Below are 13,685 nucleotides of genomic sequence, written 5' to 3' on the forward strand. Positions count from 1 at the left end.
TTTTAGGTTGACTGAGTGCTGTCCATTTACAAATGATTATGGAAAGATTGCTTAACCAAAGATACGTGGGTAAGGGTCCTTTCCCAAGATCCAGTTTAAGGAGTCTCAGTGAAGTTAGGGCAAGAAAATCTTGAGAGTTTTGGGAAGTAGGTCTCAGTCCAAGTGTGAATTCTGTTACATCTCATGAAAACCCTTTCTACTTGCTGCTGTAGCATCGGTGGGTATTAGAGCATCGTTTTGTCAGCAGAAGGTTGTTTTTCTGGAAGCAGCCAGTAAGGAGTCATGCTCTGCTCCACACTGGGCAAAGCCACTAGCTGTTAATGAGCTCTGTCTGGCAGCCAGGAAAGCAATAGAGAATGGAAAATACCAGTATAAAAAGAAGCAGGAAAAAAGGGGCAGACAGCTTTTTAAAAGTATGCTTTCTAAGCCTAGAAAACATCAATTTAAAAACTGTTCTCTATGTTTGGAACTCAGAGCCTTGTTGTTGTTGTTGTTTTTTTTCCCCTCAAGGACAATGACTGAAACTTGATAAAATCTTGGGAGTTCAAGCTGCTCAGATGGAATCACGTATAGGTGTTTGGGAGGTGCGGGAGGATTTCCATAAGTCTGATGTGCTTCTTAGAAGTCACGTATGTGAGTGAATGTTTGAGTGGTTCCTTTACAAACTATTTGTATTGACTTCAGTTAGTAGTGGTCCCTAAAGGGTCCATCTCTAAGGTAGCAAAGCAGGGATGGAGAGGCAACATACAGAGTGTGCCCTAGTGGAATACAAGAAGCCTCAGGAAAGCTCCCTCAGACTACGTTGTTTTCCTTCTCCCATTTTCAGTTCATTGGTCCTCTTTTCCATCATCATCATTTCCCTTTTTGCATGTAAAAAAAAAAAAGAACTTCTTTTTCAGTAAAAGTCATATAAATGTAGTGAAAGGAAAAGGGCTGAACACAGTTTCAGGGGCACTATACTATAAGTGATGCAAGTAAACTGGCTAGATGGAAGCAGATGCTTTTCCTTTCTTATTCTGTATTGTGTCTTGTGCATTTTCACGGTAAGTTAACCCAGTGGGATGCCGTGTCTGGACTGTGGACTTGCTCTACAGAAGGAGAACCTGAAGCTAAAGAGGTTTAGGAACTTCCGAGACAGTCTGATTGCGGACAGCTGGGGAATTCTTAGTTTCTGAATCAAGGCTTACCTCCTAGGGAGGTGCTGGAAATGATGAACTGTAATTCTTGAAGAGTAAAATCAAGAGTTTCATTATATAGACAATATCTATTGCTCAGACCTAGTTTGGCTTGAAAATTATTGTTAGGCCACAGTGGACTTCAGAATTGATAATGAAGATGTTTCTTTGTTTATATCTGCTGATACAGTTTTTGCAGTTCCAGTAGAGAATGATGGAGAAACTTCAGAGGAAACATGAGAAAGCTTTCATTTTTTTAAAGGAACCTCCAGAAAGAATGCTTCCTCCTTATTCTTAGTTGTTACTTGACCTCAAAATTTTTTACCCTTATTATTAAAATTATCATTGTTCTTAAAGATTTACTAAGCAGGATTGCTTACTCTTGTTCCCCATTTAACTCCTTTTCCAATCCTGCCATGCTATCACTTCAGCATGTTGTTACAAAGGTTTATTGGGGGAGTATTTAATATTTTTTCTAATTCATTGAATTATTATTAGTATCTACATTATGAGATACTGGCATTCATGTGGGTTTTACAGGATGAGATTTAGAGTATGTGAAATTTTATTGTCAGCAGTCCAAACCACTGTGCTGTCTTTGTGGCATATCCTGTTTTGCATTTGGTTCCTCAAGCATTCTAAGAAACTCGATCTTGTTTCTTATTGCAGACTTTGAAATGAAGTTTTATCCCAGTGTGGCAAAGCCAAGAATATGGTGGTAATGCTGTAATCTTGGTACCTCATAAATTTTTAAAATGGTATTTAGTGCCTTGAATTATGTTCTTGACAAGCAAATGTTTCAAGTGATCAACCAGAGAATTATGACAATCACAGTATTTGCTTTTTAATCCGTTTTAAAAATGATTTCTATTGTTGTTTTCTAGCTTAACAAATGGCGGCGCAGTGTGTGACAAAGGTGGAGCTGACTATTGCATGCACTAATCTCTTGGATAAAGATGTTGGTTCCAAGTCAGACCCCCTGTGTGTGCTTCTCCAGAATACAAGTGGTCAGCAGTGGTATGAGGTACAACGTGATTGCTTTCATAAATCTGCTAAAAACGCAATCTAGCTTGTTGGACCTTTTAAAACACTGGAGCACAGAACTTCATTAAAATAGTTCAAGTATATGCTAGCACCTTTTGAATACTTTTCATTAGATTATGTCTATAATAAGAGTGCAAATAGCACGCTAGTAATTGTTTTCTAATAAATACTTACACCTGGTCTAACTTACCACTGTTTTCCCCAGCCAGGACAGACAGAACCCTTCAAGGTGCTTAAATTTGCTTTTATAAATACAGTACTCCAAAACTATGGGCTCATCCTTGATTTGACAATATGCATTTTTTGTATCATGTTATGTTCTTGTCTGGGAGTAGATAAGATACTCCTTACAGGGAACCAAGAAAAACAGGACTTCATCAATCTCTGACTTACAGCTTACAGCAATGGATTTTGTAATTTACTGTGGTTAGTTGTATTTGATGAAAAGTTTGTTGGATGATACGGCTTTATACTAAGAAGCACTTCTGAAAGCCTTTAGTAATGTTACCTGATTTAGGTGCTTATTGTAGTTTGTTGGTGACATTTTGAGTAAAGTGGTATCTTTTTACCTGCAGGTCGATCGCACAGAAAGAATTAAGAATTCCTTGAACCCAAAGTTTTCAAAGAAATTTCTAATTGATTACTATTTTGAGCTTGTTCAGAAACTTAAATTTGGAATATATGACATTGATAACAAAACCTTTGATCTGAGTGATGATGACTTCCTGGGAGAATTTGAATGTACACTGGGGCAGGTAAGTATGCAGGATATTTCTCTTAGAATTAAGAAAATGTAAGTTGAAGCAAATCATTAACCACTTTTATCTTAAACTTATTTATTACTATGTTCTATTATAGGTGGGGTGCTCTTATGGTGAATAGGTTTCCTTCTTTTTCCCCCCAAGCACGAGTTCAGTAATGCTCTTATTTGCAAAAGGTTTTGAGATGCTGCCTTAAAATGTGCTCTAGAATGATGACTGGATTGCTGTCTGAAAGTGGCCTATCAGTGAGCACGAAGTAGTAATTGATATTTACTTAGTTTAAAACTCTAATTAATTTTACTGTTAATGCTACTGCAGTTAGGAAGCTTTTTTTATCTTAAAAGATCCTTCAAAGGCATTTCTTCTTAGGAGAGTCTTCCTGGGATTCCTCTTCCTGTGCCCAATGTCTCAAGTGTCATTTTTTTTCAAGTTCATTATGAAGACAAGCATTGTGAAATGAAATTCATTAACAATTTAATAATTAATTCTTCAAGTGAAGAAATACATGTAGAATGAATAGAGACACTTCTGAGAAACCATTACCTGAAAAGGCTAAAATAAAGTCTGCTAGAAATGCTGTAGGGGGAGAAGTGATGCTTGTTTGCATGACAAACACATTGTGTTCATAAATCTGTTTAGTGAAGCTGTGAAGGGTGACTTGCATGTGTTCGAATGGTGTGTATGAAAAACATACATACTTCACTATCTCGTTTCATTCGTTTGAAAATCTATTAAATTGATCTAATAATCCTTGACACTCAAATTTTATCTTGGCAGATAGTTTCTAGCAAGACTATAACAAAACCATTAGTACTTAAAAATGGCAGACCTGCTGGAAGAGGAAGTATTACGGTAAGACAGTAACTCACTTCAGCAATTATATTTAAATATTGTTTTGTTTTATTTATTTATTCTGTGGCTTTAACACAGTGGGTCTCACCTACAATGCCATGAAGAATGTTATGTAGTGTTTTCTTCTCTAGAAATACTCTTTTGTCATCCAAAAGGAGAGTTGCCCAGCTTCTGCAAATATAAGACTCATTGCATCTGTCCAGATAATTGGGGCTACAGTAAAGCATCTGATGCGCTGCTATTTGAGCTGTATCTTTAACTGTCAGTGTCATCATTGTGGTTAATCCTGATACCTAAACAAATTGTCACTCTCTTTGCCCTGTTTTTTACTGGTTCATTTCTGAACAAATGTGACCTTTTAAAATGGAACTGTTGTAGGAGTATTTTGAGCAGTATGAGAAAACAATGTAATTTCTGAATACAAAATTTTTTTTTATCTAGATTACAGCAGAAGAAGTGAAGGATAACAGAGTGGTTGTATTCGAAGTAGAAGCAAGGAAATTGGACAATAAGGTACTTAAGTGATTGCTATTTCTGTGGTAAAGCAGCAGAATCAATTTTGTCAGAAGACAAAACAGCAAAATGCTGTCTTATTTTCTGCTGATGTGATTACATCCATTAAGATTTTGCTTACACTAAAAAAAATGGAAGATAGCTTCAGAGTAACTTCATTGACTACATTCAAACAAATTTTGATAAATTTCTAAACTAGATGAGTATATAGTAGGGATATTCTGTGAACAGCACTCTTCCATTTAATTGTAAGTCTTTACGTTTAATTACAAAGATAAGGGAGTTTGGGTATATTCATAGGCTTGAATGTTTGTGTAACTGTTTACCAGTTAGTGCTCTAAAAAAATGGTAAAAAAAAAAAGTGCATTTAGTCTATCAATCTGTTATGTTAAATAATTTGGGTCTGGTTAAAATGATTGTATTTAGAAAAACTTCTTAAAACAAAAATTTAATATAATTTTAATATTTAACTTTATAAAAATTTAATTATTTTAAAATTATTTATTTTTAAATTGAAAATAATTTAAAACTTTAATTCAGTAAAGCTAATGTTGACTGAATTTTAATCCATCAATTTAATGATATTTTTGAATTGGATCAAATTCTTAATATACTTATATAGTACTACTGTAAGTATTCATTTTCTTGAACTTCATCTTAAGTTGAAGGGCATTCCCTGTTCTTTCTCTTTCACGGGTGGTAAAAGAAAATATGATATTATAAATTATATCTGATAAATATAATAAGAAGTGCATTTCTTCATCTAAAATATTTGTTCCCTGAACGTTTAGTTTACCTTTTGTTAATCTAAGTGTGTTTTAACTAGCACTTAATCACATTCATGCCACAGGCTGTTCTGGGATAATTACATGTTCTTTAAACACAGGATTTTTTTGGGAAGTCAGATCCTTATCTGGAATTCCACAAGCAAACTGGAGATGGAAACTGGGTGATGGTTCACAGAACAGAGGTAGGATATTTTTTGTCAACAACCTAGAGGTTGAGGTAATTTGATTTCCAGTATGTCACAGCATTAGAGGCACAGAACCTTACAACTAGAAGAAAGAGTGGTCTGGTAGTTAACATGCAGGTGGGTCAATCATTTCAGCTTGACTTTCTTTTATGACAGAAAGATCACTGTACTCCGGTTCTGTTTTTAATGACATCCTATTTTAAATGAAAGAAAAAAAATAACTCTGTAATCTAGAAGGCAAATGCTTTGAAAAGGTACTGAATGCAGGCAGATTTAAGTGTTGCTCTGAGGGTAGAATTTGGGCATTCCTGTGACCGTGTTGCCTTTATGTCAGTGTCACCTAGCTGAACTGTTTACTAATTAAAGCAATTATACTGGATGCTTGCATAGCAAGGGCATGCCAAGGATAATGCAGAGTGAGGGGAAAATGCACTGAAGCAGCAGCAGTAGCCTTCCAGCCAGGAGGTACACAGGTTCCATGGCAGCAGCTGGCAGGAACGGGTTCAGAATGTTTCCCTGCAGTGTAAACTCAGGCCCTAGTCAAAACTTAGGAGGTGTGCACATTGGAAGGGGTGACCACATTCGTTTTGAGAGTCAGATTCTGAAGAAGTACAAGTCCTTTTTGTGGGAGACTTATAACAACATTTTCCCTCACAGGGTGTTTCAGCTACGTGAAAAGTATCTTTACCATGAGGATTTTTTCATCTTCAGTAAAAATAATGAATAAATAATGAATCCAGAGTTTGCAGTTCCAACCTAGGATTGGCTGAAAGACTAGCTCTTTGTTAGAGTTTGAAAAACTTTTGTGCATTTGTTTGCTTATGTTCATTTATTTGTATTATCTACTGTTTTCAAAATAGGTATTTTTCTCTATGCACCAGTGCTGGAAGTATAAATATTACTATTACTAGATATTATTAAATATTACTTGTTGCGTGTGATTTCTTTTGCTTTGTAAAATCATTATTGGGTATTTCTATTACGGATACTTTCCAATTGACAAATTCTGAAGATCTTTCAGTGGCATACTTAAATATCACTTGTTTACCTTTCAGCTTGAGAGACTGTGTGCAGTAGGGTGTCCTTTTATCATCATGCGCTATTCTTACTTAACTATACCATGAATTTCTTGAGGGAATATTTCCGTAAGTGGCATTTCAGAATAAACTCTCGCTGGAGTGAAAAATAATCTCTAGAACACTGCTGTATTCAGAAATTCCAATGTAAACATTTCCCCTATTTTTGGTAATTGTGTGTGTTTAAAAAAATAAAACTATATTTTTAAAATTACTTAATGTCAGTGTATTTGTAGATACAAAGAAATGTAACTTTTGCAGTGTGGTAGCTGAATGGTATAGTAGATCACTGTGCAGTCTGAAAAATAAAGTTGAAAGTTCCCTCTTGGAACTCTTTGGAAGTCCCATATGGAAAGATACCTTTTGGGCAATGAAATTGCATTTTAGGAATGTTTTGTTTGTTTATATCCTCTGTGTTAGGATTTGAACTTCAGGAAGTGAATGACAGCAGCATTAGTCAACAGTTCTGCTTAGAAAAATCAAGATGTGAAGGTATGACCAATTTTGGATCCCTGTTTTCCTCTCTTGTGAACTGTACTACTGTCTTTTATTCTCACAGGTTATTAAAAACAACTTGAATCCTGTTTGGAGGCCCTTTAAAATCTCTCTCAATTCTCTGTGCTACAGTGACATGGATAAGTCAATCAAGGTAGTGTATAAGAAATGTGTATATGAACTAATGTATTTGAAAAAATATATAAAAAATCAGATGTATTATTCTAGTTACACTTTCCTTTTGTTTCAGATTGAATAGGAATTGGTAGAGTTTTTATTATTATTTATTTTAAAGTAACAGATAGAAGCACACTTAAGGGGGGATTGGTGATTAAAAAAAAATATCTTACAATTTCAGTCTCAATGTTGGTCTTTGAAAGTCTGGGAAACCAGTTAAACATAAGTGGCTTTGGAATGTCCAGGTCAGTTTCTCACTTAGATTGTACAGTTTTAATATTGCACCAGCCAATATTGGTGCTGGGAAGATATTATATAGTAAAAGTTGCATGGTAAAGGTTAGAGTATGCTTTGCTCTATGTTAAGTGCAATAAATAACTGATGAAATTCTTAATAGGCTACCTGATGTAATTAATTACACATATTCTTAATATACAAGCTGAGATAACAGATGTGGACGAGATATATCTTGTAGATGCCAGATTAAGCAACTTTTCTCCTCAGATGAATCTGAACTTTCTGTCAGAAGGTCAATCACATCTGTGGAGTCATAGTTTTACTGGGACTGGTCTTTTAACTCTTGCATTTCAAACCTTACCTTGAGTAAACTGTGTTTAACTTCTGAATGTTTTTCTTCAGGGATTTCTTTAGTTTAGGGATGGAATTGTAGCTAAGCAACCAATCAAAATATTATTTATAAGCTAATATGAGCACGTTAGAAACCTGATATTTTAGTATTTGGAAAAAAGCAAAAGCAACAACAAACCACTATACTTTCTGTTCTTCCTCTGGGAAAAAGCAAATGAGAGCATGAACTGCATGTGGCAGGTATTAGTCACATGGCTTGAGGCAGTCCTGGAAAATTCTTAACAGCCACAGGGATGCGGGTGTTACAAGCACCTGTATAGATTTAAATACGTAATTACAGAGCAGACTAATGAACGACTTCACAAGCCCAGAACCTCAGAACCCGCTTTCCTTGCTGCTGCTTTGTTTTTTTTTCCTGTTCCTTTCGTTTTCCTTTTTCCCTGAAATACCTGTGACAGCTCTTGCTTTGCCATGTATTGTTGTAAACATATTTCTCTTTTTCAGTAAACAGCCCTGCTAAAACTAAGACCATTTATTAAAATAATTCTTTTAAGATGAAGTTATTCTCAACTTTATAATTGTTTTAATAAAAGCTGTTCTCTGGAATCTTACTTCATAAGTGTAGGTTTATCTCCAGAGGAAATAAATTTTAGTTGGGAGTTCTTGTCAGCTCGCAGACAGCCAGAGGCTGAATTGTGGCTTCTGGTATGTCTTAACTTAGAAAACCAGTAGATATCACTTCAAACATTAAAATGCAAACAGAATTGTATCATAATATAAATGAAGAATTAAACAATGCTTTAACACTTTTATACGTGCACAGTTGCATACGTAATGGGCTATTTGTCATAGTAAGTAAAAACAATGGCTTTTCCCTAATGAGTGGCTTTTCATGCATTTAATGGCTTAGTTTGTGTATTTCCAGCAATACACAAACCATGTTGATTGTCTTCTCAATTTATTGCTGCATTCCTTGTGTGTGTGTTTGCAGTCACTGAAGCCTTTCTGTGCCGAAAACGTGAGCCTTTCAACTAGAGCAAGAATGCCTAGTTCTGCTAGGGAAAATTTATATGCAGTTTTACCACATGGTTCCCTGGTGTTATCATGTGTGCAAGAGAGCATACATGGAACAAAAGAAATGTTTCTGTCTTGTCTGGACAAAGTTTTGAAAATTGGGTTAGATCGATCAAATATATCAAGCAAGGCAAACTTGAATCCCTTTAAAAAGAAATAACTTCTCCAACTGTGAACAAGTACTGCAACTTTTGGCTCAAGAAATGACTTCAGTTTTAAATTTCAGCTACCGAAGCACTTGGCTGAGTATTTGATTGGCTTATTTATGGTGTTCAAAAGAATTTACACACCATCTGCCGCCATGAGAATCAGTCTGTTGGTACTGTGAATGAGACTTAAGTTGCTATTCAGTGCATGTGCATGCATTTTATTTATTGGTGCATTTGAAGTGTTGTAGGAGTAGTGCAAACAACAACGTAGAGGCATGCTCTCCACAGTGTAGAATATGCAATGTACACATCATATTTTGTACTTCAACATTACTGCTTGTTTCTGGAAAGTTAATTTCTCTCAGAAGCTCAAATATATGTTAAAGCTGTTTGTTTTTCTTTGTTAGTCCTAAATGAAGTGACCAATGCAATTAAACTGTTTCTCAAATATAACAAGTCTTTTTTCAGTGTTGAAAGAAAGATGTGAAAACAGTACTTCAGTTTAAGCCATATATATACATATATATATTATTTACATACATATGTTTATTCAGGAAAAAAATTCTTGAGGTTTATGTTTTGATTCCAAATAATGGGAAGTTCTTTCTTAGACTATTTTTTTTTAGTATTTTAATTTGTTTTAATTTATTTTTATATGATTTGATTAATTAAAGTTAACTAGCATGTCTGTGTTGTAAAACTGAAATAAAATATCAGAAGTGAATGGCATATGCAATTCTGAATAGCATATGCAATTATAAATACACAAATTTTTACTTAGGCAATTGGAGAACGTTTGAAGCTTGAGCTTTCAAAAACCGAGGACGTTATGATGAAAGTAATGGTGGTAAAATTGTGCTCACTTAAACTGATAGATTCTCAAACAGAAAAAAAAATGCCTATTTTTCCCTTGTTCTGCCTTCTTTGGTGGGATGGGATGTTGAAAAATGAATTGCTCGAATAGGGCAGTCTTACCATTAAACCAGGCAAGAACGTTCATTTTTAGTTGACATTCAGATCCATGAAGTGTGGATCATAAAGACTGTTTAAGTTTTCTAAGCTTAAGGAAAATTCAAGTCCTTTCTAGATTTTTGGCTGAAGCTTCATATACTTAAAAATTCTAAGCTGTCTTGGAGTTTAATAAAGTAATATTCAAGTATTAATAAAACTCTTCTGATTGCTAACAGATTTGGCGAATTTTTAGCAAGATGCTCAACGGTAAATTTGCTTAAGGCCTCCACAAAATTAAACCTCCAAATCCATGATGACAGTAGAAGGCCTATAGATCATTTTTCTACTCTTCCTAATATCCCCTTGCTCCCAAAATGTAGTTCAATATAATTAATGTTACATGCTAGTCTTGAGACCTGACACTATTTAGTATTCTCAGCTGTCCTCCACTTCAGTGGCAGATCAGCTGGGTAAATTCTTTTACCCAATCATAATCATTAAATGCTTATGCAACCCTGAGACTGCAGCACAAGAAAAAACTCCATGATGTAAGAGTTCCAGGAATGTTTTGGACATTGAGGTTTATGTTAAAATGTCACTGCAGTGCTTATTGCTTTGGTAGGCCCATTTCTGTTGCTAACACTGAATAATGCTTCATTTTAGGTTGAGTGCTATGACTACGATAGTGATGGGTCTCATGATCTCATAGGAAGTTTTCAGACCACGATGTCAAAACTGAAGGAAGCATCTCGATCTTCACCTGTAAGTGTTACGTAGTCTAAGCTGCTTGTATGTTTTCGATAAGCTGTTTTAGTTGTTGTGGAACAAAATTTACATCACTCAGTTTTCTGGTATCTAAGTTAGGCTACAGCTTAACAATATTACTGTAGTTGAGGCTGACTGAGGCTTTACAATGTGAATCTGCTTTCCTATCTTGGTTAGTGTTTTTATAAATGTTATATATCTAAATACCCAACCATCATCACAAATGAGTTTCATTAATCATAAAAGCCAAACAAAACAAAAACCAACAAAGAAAACAGAAATCAAACAACTTGAAGTACGGCACTTACTTTAGTGAATATGGAAAAACTTCAACATTTATATTACTACATAGAACTGCACTTAATGTGTTGTGTTAGCTGGCTCTTCTTTAAAGTGAAGTTTCTTTCTGTGTTCTGACAAGCAGTAACAATTTGCAGACCTTGTAATAAACAGTATCCACTTGAAAAAGTGAAAGAAATCATTAGCAACCTTAACATTAAGTCTCTGCTTTTACGGACGTGTATGTTGCCAAAATATTTTACCATTTTTCCTTTAATTCTGAAAACCTGCAGAATTGCTCCTGAATTGAAGATGAGATAGATATATTGACTGCCTGCTTACACTTTTTTTGACATCCTGAGTGTTGTATTTTTACTAAATTCTTCAGAGCTGTTGATAATGAGAGCCTTTAACTGTAGCTTTTTTGATTGTTGCTTAGAGCCTTGCCATGCTTTTTTTTGTTGATGTCTGTTCCTGAATTCATTTTTAATTAGAGGGTTCAGTTTAATGCCTATTAATGGCTTGTATTGTTTGCAAGGAATTTTGGTTAGTGTTTATTAGACACATTGTGCATTTATTGGCAATTTGGAGCTCTTAAGTGTTTCTTTGCACTTTCTAGATTTTCAGGAGCCAGATGCTGTCAGTTTCGCTTTCCATGCTGTTATTGATGTTACTTGCACTTTTCTTAGAGAGCAGTATCATAAATTGAACACACCTAGCAGGGTTCTGTACATTCACATATTCAAACGTGTTTTTGGAAAGAACTGTGATTGTCATTTCCCAAGCAGTGTGAAGCATGGTTATGTGGAGGCTGTCTGAGAATACAAATACCTGTTTTCATTTTTCCCCTAGTAGCATAATAGATGAAATCTATTTTGAATTTAAAAAAAATATATATTTTAAGTGATAATCTTCCTATGCTGTTTTTGGAAATGCTTTAGGACAGTTGTTTTCGTGAGAACGATGGCTGTGCCTGTTCATAGTAACTTATCTCTGTGTCAGTAAGGTTGGACAAAGATACAAGACAGTACAAGTAATGTGCTGAAGGATTCTTCTACTTTTAAAAGGAGCTAATCCGTAATCCCATGTGATCTCATTTATTTGATAAGGTCTGTAAAATATTTCCAATATATGTTGGCATTTGAGTTTGTATGTTCCAAGTGTGTTCTTCAGCTATTCCCACAATTTTGACATCAGCTGTCTTTGTGGAAGATTCCTTTTCTAAGAAATGTAAAGAAGAGGCATTTAGACTTCTCAAGTGCTAATGTTGTTAATGCAATCTGTCCCTTTTTTTTCCTTGATATTAATTGCAAGATCACTTTTTTTAAACTTTAACTTAAACCAAAGCAGTGGACCCTGTTTCTGGCAGAGAGTCTGAAGGCACAACTGGGATATCTGCTCAGACTTATTTATGCACCAAACATGCTGGATTATGCCGTAGCGACTGCATGATGGCACTGCCGCCTTTACCTAGCTAGCTGCTGATCCTGCTTTGTGGTTAAGGTGTTGGTTTAGTTAATGAAGCCTGAAGAAATGATTTTTGGAAAGCTTAAACATATACCTTCTATTTCATTATGTTACTGCCACTGCTACTGGGAAAAGTGATGGTTTGCCTGAATTGCTATGCCTTTACTAAAAATGTTGTTGGTAGGATCCTCAGAGAGAAAATGGTACGGATATACACAGTTGCCTAAACAAAATTTTTTGTAATCTTCTGTGTAAGAGAGGATTATCAGTTTCTTGATGGGAAGATGATGGGATTTTTCTTTCTGATTTTGGGCAGGCTGGGTTTACTTTGGTTTGATAGTAAAACAAATAACAAATGCATTTTAATACAAGCCAAAAGTATGGGTCCTAGAATGAAAATTTTTTTGAATGCGTCCCATAAATTATATTTATGATGTTTTGTTGTTTTCTTTTGCATCCATGCAGGTTGAATTTGAGTGCATCAATGAAAAGAAAAGACAGAAGAAAAAAAACTATAAAAACTCTGGCATTGTGAGCGTTAAGCACTGTGAGGTCAGTAACATGTTATAGTATGACTTTGCTTTTAAGCGTTTAACTTTCTCCTAGTAATACCTTCATTCTCAAACTGTAAGAAACTTCACAATGACTGAAAGTGACAGACATAATAAACATTATGAGTACTCATATAAGGAGAGAGATTTACATGTGAATCACACCTGTCCTTGACTGCCCGTCTCCCGCCCCCCCCAAACCCTCTTGAAGTTGCTGTCTATATGGAAAAGGTTGCTTTACCAGTTTGTAAGGTGGTTCCTAACTTACTGTTTTATGGTGAATCACAATCTGCTAAGTTTATTTATAAAACGACATATTAAGATAGTGGTGCTTTTGGAGCTGCTACGTTGTCTGCCTGTTATTTTGTAAGAGCCCTGATTCTGATGCAAAGAGTAGCTGGTGGTATGTACTGTAAGTATCCTCGCTGCAGTGGGAGACGCATCGATAGAGTTAAAGTAGTGATTTTAATGGGTAAAGATAAGAAATCTGGAACCCCAAAAGTTGCTTCTGTAATATTTATTGTTCTCCCTTCCAAAAAAAAAAGTTAATTTCCATCTTTGACTTTTTTTTTTAGATCATAGTAGAATGCACATTCCTGGATTACATCATGGGTGGGTGTCAGCTGAATTTCACAGTAAGTTAAATCATTTATATAAAATAACTCTTGAATTTTTGGAGCAAACTGAACTTTATCATTGATTGCCTGCGCTCTTTATTTGATTGTGTTTTTATTTTGTTCTTTGGTGTGGAGGGTTAAATCTTGGCTGGCCACCAGGCCATAATCTCACTCCCCT

The 13,685-nt window shown here is 35.1% G+C and overlaps 1 protein-coding gene across 2 annotated transcripts in view; it reads left to right on the forward strand.

The window, feature by feature from the left end:
• The window catches only part of CPNE3 (copine 3), a 31,377-nt gene that overhangs the window by 6,171 nt on the left and 11,521 nt on the right, over positions 1–13,685 (forward strand). For both annotated transcript variants that reach the window (XM_080581668.1, XM_080581669.1), the window contains 9 exons: positions 2,060–2,199; positions 2,795–2,974; positions 3,758–3,832; positions 4,274–4,345; positions 5,232–5,315; positions 6,954–7,043; positions 10,492–10,590; positions 12,805–12,891; positions 13,466–13,525. In XM_080581668.1, coding sequence (XP_080437794.1) covers positions 2,068–2,199; positions 2,795–2,974; positions 3,758–3,832; positions 4,274–4,345; positions 5,232–5,315; positions 6,954–7,043; positions 10,492–10,590; positions 12,805–12,891; positions 13,466–13,525 — 879 coding nt within the window. In that variant the 5' untranslated portion in view covers positions 2,060–2,067. The remainder of the gene's footprint in view (positions 1–2,059; positions 2,200–2,794; positions 2,975–3,757; positions 3,833–4,273; positions 4,346–5,231; positions 5,316–6,953; positions 7,044–10,491; positions 10,591–12,804; positions 12,892–13,465; positions 13,526–13,685) is intronic.

This window comes from Anser brachyrhynchus, assembly GCF_964034855.1.
Source record: "Anser brachyrhynchus genome assembly, chromosome: 2".
NCBI lineage: Eukaryota > Metazoa > Chordata > Aves > Anseriformes > Anatidae > Anser > Anser brachyrhynchus.